The sequence below is a fragment of the Anneissia japonica genome, unplaced genomic scaffold (genome assembly GCF_011630105.1).
Source record: "Anneissia japonica isolate Jap-2015-1 unplaced genomic scaffold, ASM1163010v1 scaffold2991_len510020_cov192, whole genome shotgun sequence".
Lineage (NCBI taxonomy): Eukaryota > Metazoa > Echinodermata > Crinoidea > Comatulida > Comatulidae > Anneissia > Anneissia japonica.
The window spans coordinates 50,009-55,882 of NW_022724693.1; the positions used below are offsets into that span (position 1 = coordinate 50,009).

The 5,874-nt window shown below is 35.5% G+C and overlaps 2 protein-coding genes across 2 annotated transcripts in view; one reads left to right on the forward strand and one right to left on the reverse strand.

Moving 5' to 3' along the window:
• Positions 1–1,731, forward strand: part of LOC117112523 (protein Wnt-6-like) — a 7,489-nt gene extending 5,758 nt beyond the window's left edge. The window contains exons 3-4 of the mRNA XM_033255605.1: positions 316–320; positions 1,065–1,731. Of these exons, the coding sequence (XP_033111496.1) occupies positions 316–320; positions 1,065–1,538 (479 nt within the window). The 3' untranslated portion in view covers positions 1,539–1,731. The remainder of the gene's footprint in view (positions 1–315; positions 321–1,064) is intronic.
• A 992-nt stretch (positions 1,732–2,723) lies between these two features.
• On the reverse strand, positions 2,724–5,316 carry LOC117112531 (protein Wnt-1-like). The gene is made up of 2 exons (XM_033255613.1): positions 5,141–5,316; positions 2,724–4,488 (listed from the first exon to the last, which is right to left on the reverse strand). Exons 1-2 carry the CDS (start codon positions 5,171–5,173, stop codon positions 4,003–4,005), a joined length of 519 nt encoding a protein of 172 aa, XP_033111504.1. The 5' UTR covers positions 5,174–5,316; the 3' UTR covers positions 2,724–4,002.
• Positions 5,317–5,874: the final 558 nt, after the last annotated feature.

Sequence of the window (5,874 nt, forward strand, 5' to 3'; positions counted from 1 at the left end):
TTTGGGTGGGGGGAAGGGGGTTGTCGGTGGCACTGACATTAATTTGTTAAAATATTGCATAGCAATGTAAGTATGATATTGAATGGGCCCTTTTCATACCTTTTTCACATGGTCATACACCAAATATTTTATTTAGGCCTATATTATGTGATAAAAATGTCAGATTTTCCTTGAAGTTGTAGGAAAATCGAATAGGCCTATATATCGGGTCATGTAACTGGATTAGGTGTGTTAAAAACACCCCTGAATATTATAGGCCAACTTGCTTTTGATGTATTTGTCTTTCTCTGTTAATCATTAATTTACTGATTTCAGCTACTGTAAATCCGATGATTTATATTTTGTTAAATTTAAATGAAGGCTTTGATAAAGAAATGTAATGAAATGTAATAGCGTACGGTGTCAAAACATTGAGTGCCATTGACATTGAACAAGCAAATTAACCTCACTCTTATCTAAACCTCTTATCTGAAAAAAAAAAAGATAAACGTTTTGAAAATAAATAATTATAGGGCCTAAGAAATAATCGTCTTTAAAAATTGAGCTTCACAATCATAAAATATAAATGTTCTGAAATACGTTAATTTGTTTGTCTCCAACACACACTATTCTTTTATTATACGTGGATCATACGCGCAACACACCTATATATCTGTCTCTTATACACATCTAGATGTGTATAAGAGACAGATTCAGAATAGAGTCTTTTTGGAATAGTTGGCGGCTACTCAATCTACCATATATTTTTAGCACATCGATATTTCATATAATTTTACTGTTTATAGTATTCCATAAGCTATAGGTCTACGTAAATAAAATCAGGTCGTCCCAACACTACAATTGAACTTGTGACCATGTGACACATCGAGTAAATTTAAGATAAATGTTTTAAATGACTGATAAATCATCAGAAAATAATCATATAAATTGATTTTATTTATCTTAAAATGAGACAAGGATTTATTTTGTCAACCCACGTATACCGTAACAGTCAGAAGAATGTGGTAGCTAACATAAGCTATGTATGATTTATAACTATGTATCTCAATATTTCTTATCATTAGGCTGTCAAATTACACATGCGAACTGAATGTAAGTGTCACGGACTCTCAGGGACATGTAGTTTGAAAACATGCTGGAAACGGATGCCCTCGTTTCGGGATGTTGGAAATCGACTGAAGGAATTGTTCAACGGTGCCATTAAAGTAACAGGTGCTAACAATGGAAAAACATTATTGGCTGTTGGATCCAATATAAAAGCACCAACTATAACAGACTTAGTTTATTCTGTAGAATCTCCAAATTTCTGTGAGCCAGATAGAAAAGTCGGTTCGATTGGAACGGCCGACCGAGTGTGTAATAGCACCTCGGATGGCGTGGACGGCTGTGACATTATGTGCTGCAATCGTGGTTTTACAAACAAAATAGTGAATCGAACTTACCACTGCCGATGCAGATTCAAATGGTGCTGTGTTGTGGAATGCGATATATGTAGAGCTAATGTCACAATAAGTCGATGCAATGGATATAATATTTAAAATTATTGGAAACATTTGTGGACATAGTGGTCTTAACAACTTTATTGTCGCATATAAAAAAAAAACAAAACAACAAATGTAAAAACTGAGGATTTAATGTTGCCGAAGGAGTTCCTAGAAGTTGGATAGAACACTCGATTCATAAGATGTATGATTTCTGTACAGTGTATTCAAAATATATTTATATATTTAATTGAATGTGTTGACTATGTGCTTTGTTAATAAATAAACATTTTTCCTATTCGTCATATTTAAAAATTGAAAGTTGAAAGTGGCTGGGCCCAGGTACCTGCGATAGCTGCAGTACAGCGCAGCATGAAACTGATTCGTTGTACCTTACCCCGCCTAACTCGTTTGCCCAAGAAGCTGACTAGCTGGACTTGATCCAGGGTCTTTCAGCACAAGAAACTAGAAAATAGTCTGAAAGCTCAGCTCGAGACCTGTCTTTCAACCAATACTATTTCCATAGGAATAATAATAGTAGGCCTAGTAATAATTATAATATTAATATATTAATAATCATAAGTGTAATAAAAATAAAATATATAGACCTAATAATAATAATTTTAATTAAATTTAAATAATAATATCAATAATGATTTTTTATAATCTAACTTCCTATAATACAATAATTATTATGATTATGATGATAATATTAATGAGAATATTTAATAATAGAACAGGCCTAATAATATATATATATATATATATATATATTATATATGGCCCATAATATATATATATATATATTATATAGGCCTATATAAGCCCGTAGGCCTACATATAATAACAAGAACAACAAAAAATAACAAACAATTAATTTTATGATAATGGTAAGGATAATGATGACGATAATATTAATACTAATATTCATTAATAATGGGCTAAATAATAGGCCTAATAATACTTACTATTATTATGATTATATGACAATACTGTAGAGACCGCGCAATAATCCATGTGCTACACCAAGCAATATGCTAGTGAAATGTGAAAGTCTACTAGAAATATCAAAATATAATAAATAATGTAATATAATTATTATATTCAAGATTTATTTATTGGTCGAACTCTAGTAAAAAATGTATGTGCAGTCAGTGGCGGCTCTAGGATATAATTTATGGGGGGGGGCTAAGGTGTCCGACTGGGGACCCTAAGTAGGGGGGGGACTAAGTATTTATGGGTTTAACTATAGCGCGGAGCGTTATCTGTGGGCCGAAGGCCGGAGCCGGGGGTGAGTATGGAAGGAGGTGTCCCCTCCTCCCAAAACGAGATTTTAAAAAAATGGGACTTCTAGATGGCCGGTGGCTGGGATGGGAAAACTAGGCATATATTTATTCTTTGGTCCGAATGCCCGACGAGCTTTGGCCGATGGGGGGGGGGGGCTTGACCAGACCGATGGGAAGGCTTAATCCCCCTGCCCCCACTCCCCGCTGGGAGTCACGTGTGTAAACCTTTTCTGGGTGTAGCTAAAAGTAGATATTTTGATAAATACTTCAATATAATACTTTTGTATACCAATCAAAATGCGCAGTGTGCTATAAAAGGTTAGCTAACTATAGTTAGATATTTCTCTAAAGCGCCTGTGACCTAACAATAATTGATTTACACCATTGGCTGACGCTGTTTTTATTATGTTTATATCGAACAAGGATAACAGTTTATACTATACCAACGTAAAAATATAAACACAATCTCAAATCCAGAGATATGCGATAGGGTTACACTGTATTAGCGCCTAAGACCTTACATCAAATGATAAGACATTAATGGAAGAAGATTCTTATTTGTTAATTAGTAACCACAGTGTTTGCCCAACCACAGTAAATTCGGTCGGTCGGTTGGAAATATTTTTGTATATATGGTCTGGTCTAATTCTAATGGTTATTTACCTCATGTATTTCGGTTGGTAAAATGGTAACGAGAGGGATATAATTCATGTCTCGACTTTGTAAATTCATTTCTCGATTTTGTAAATTAAAGCTTGGAAAGTGGCCTTTTGGAACATCATATAAGTATTTTTGGGTCCAACTAGGTAAGCATATTATTATAGAAAGTTTGGTGGATCGGAGACTTGGTCAACACAATTTTTTTTTAGGGTCTAATAAATATTTTATGAACACAATAGGGTGTGTGGTGGATGTGTGGGTGGGGGTGTGTGTATGTGTGTGCGCACGATGGTGTGAATAATTGCGCGTACACACCACCAATTGCATGGATTACAGTAAAATAAAGAGAGTTCTCTCGCCCTGAAATATTCATTTCAAATAGCAAAATTTATTTATCGTACGATATGGTATTCCAACATTTTACAATTATATATACATACATATACATATATTACCATTTGACTTAATTAAAATTCTTTTTTTAAGAAAATAAAAACATCAGCAGACGGAAAATTAAATAATAATATATAAAGCGAAACACTTTGGCGACATTCTCTATGAACGTTAATACTCTATCACAAACATTTGTTGATTTCCCTCACCGTCGTGCATTCTTCGCATTGCACCTCACAGCACCAGTGAAAAGTACAACTACATCGCTCCTTTAGACTGACGACTTCTGCCCTATAGCCCCGCCCACAACACATCAGTTCGCAGCCATCTAGCCCTAATGACGTTGCATTGCATTCTCGTCCTTGTGTGCTAAATTCTCCTTCCCGCCCGTTACTCGCACAAAAATCAGGCGAATCTTCGAAGTAAACTAAATCGCGTTTAGTAGCCGGCTTATGACTGGGATTGCTAGGTTGCAGATTTTTTATTGTATCTCCATGGTAACGATTTCCTGCGTTGCTAATTGCTACGCGTGACGCACCATCAAAACGGTCTTTAAATATTCCGCCGACTTTCCTGAAGGTCGGTAAACGCATCCAGCAGGTTCTGACCGTGCAGCTACCAGACATCCCGTGACATTTACACTCGTGGTGCATCTCAGAGACGATCGTCTGCAAGAAACATGAGAATAACCTCATTATATTTAGGTGTTTCTGAATTCTAATTAAAGCATGCAGAAAAGTTCATTCTTAATCAGGTGTTTATTCAGCATTGTCGGCATTCAATTAGGCCTATTTCAGAATTAGTTTAGGTTGCCTATCGCATTTAATTAACTGCAACAGTTACAGAGTTTACAGCTTGATCAGAACACCACGAAGGTTAAACGGCCAAGTAGGTCAGTGGGAAATACAAACATTATGTTTAACGACAGAACCTTCGAGTTAACAAAAAACAAAGGCCAAGTGACAGCTACATATGTTTAGTTATCATTCCAGTTGTGAGCCAGTGGCGTATCTGGTGTATTGATATGGGAGGGGATGATGGGGTGGGGCGCGAAGGTTAAGTAGGGGATGGATGAAGTTAAAGGATTTGGCTGACAATAAGGTAAAATGAGATTATTTTTAACTGCTTCAGATTTTTTTTTTTTGCCAAGCAAAATTCAAGTGGGGTTGAGCTGAGGTTCTCATCCTGTTGTCTATATATAGCCATTGCGTAACACTTATATATATATATGTATATCAATATGACAATATAGTAAGCAAAGACTATAATGGCGTAGGCCTGGCCTATGTGAAGTGCATGTACAGTAGACTACCAACTTACCCGTCGTCCAGCTTCGTTATTATGAAGATTCATAAGAAACCGCAAATCCTTTCCTTTCTCGCCTGCATCTACAAATTTCTTTGAAAATGTTTTTCCAAATTGAGCATTATCACTGCATCCGCCCCACTGCCAATCCCCCTTCTCTTTAATAATTGCGTTATTGTTACTGTAGTCACAGGAACACGAATTTAGAGATCCTTCGCTGCACGCTCTAGCAATCGAATGTGCGACAGCTCCACTAGTGATAGCATGAACAAACGCTGTTTCCCGACATCCTGTGTACGAAAAAGTATTAATGTTGGCTATATCATTATTAGTTTATACATAATACGAGAACTACAATATAGAACAATATTCTTTAAAACTGAAAATAATAAAATAGGAAACTATCCGTTATAGATCAAATAATTGCGGAAGTTTAAATATTAAATCTCACTCTGAAATATAATCCTTTTATAAATTAAACCCAAAACAGCGTGATATATAGTAATCACTTAAGTAGGAGTAAAGCTTAATTGTGTGGCACCTTTACCACTTATTATTGTTCAGACAGTAATATGCCTTGCAATGCAAAAACAGAAAACAATAGTTTGCTCGAATAACAGGTAGGCTTTTATTAATATATTTGAAACGTTACGCGTAGGCCTATGTTTACCCTATTGTGATCCATGCCTAACTTTTTGGTAGTTGACCATTTTTGGTTGATTTTGAGTTTTTAAACAGAAATGGTGGTA

Bases quoted from the DNA above. Each gene is read 5' to 3' on its own strand.
- LOC117112531 (XM_033255613.1), bottom strand. From the start codon at position 5,173: ATGAATCTTCATAATAACGAAGCTGGACGACGG. The intron at 4,489-5,140 runs GTAAGTTGGTAG...TGTTTCTTGCAG, and splicing joins ATAACGAAGCTGGACGACGG to ACGATCGTCTCTGAGATGCA.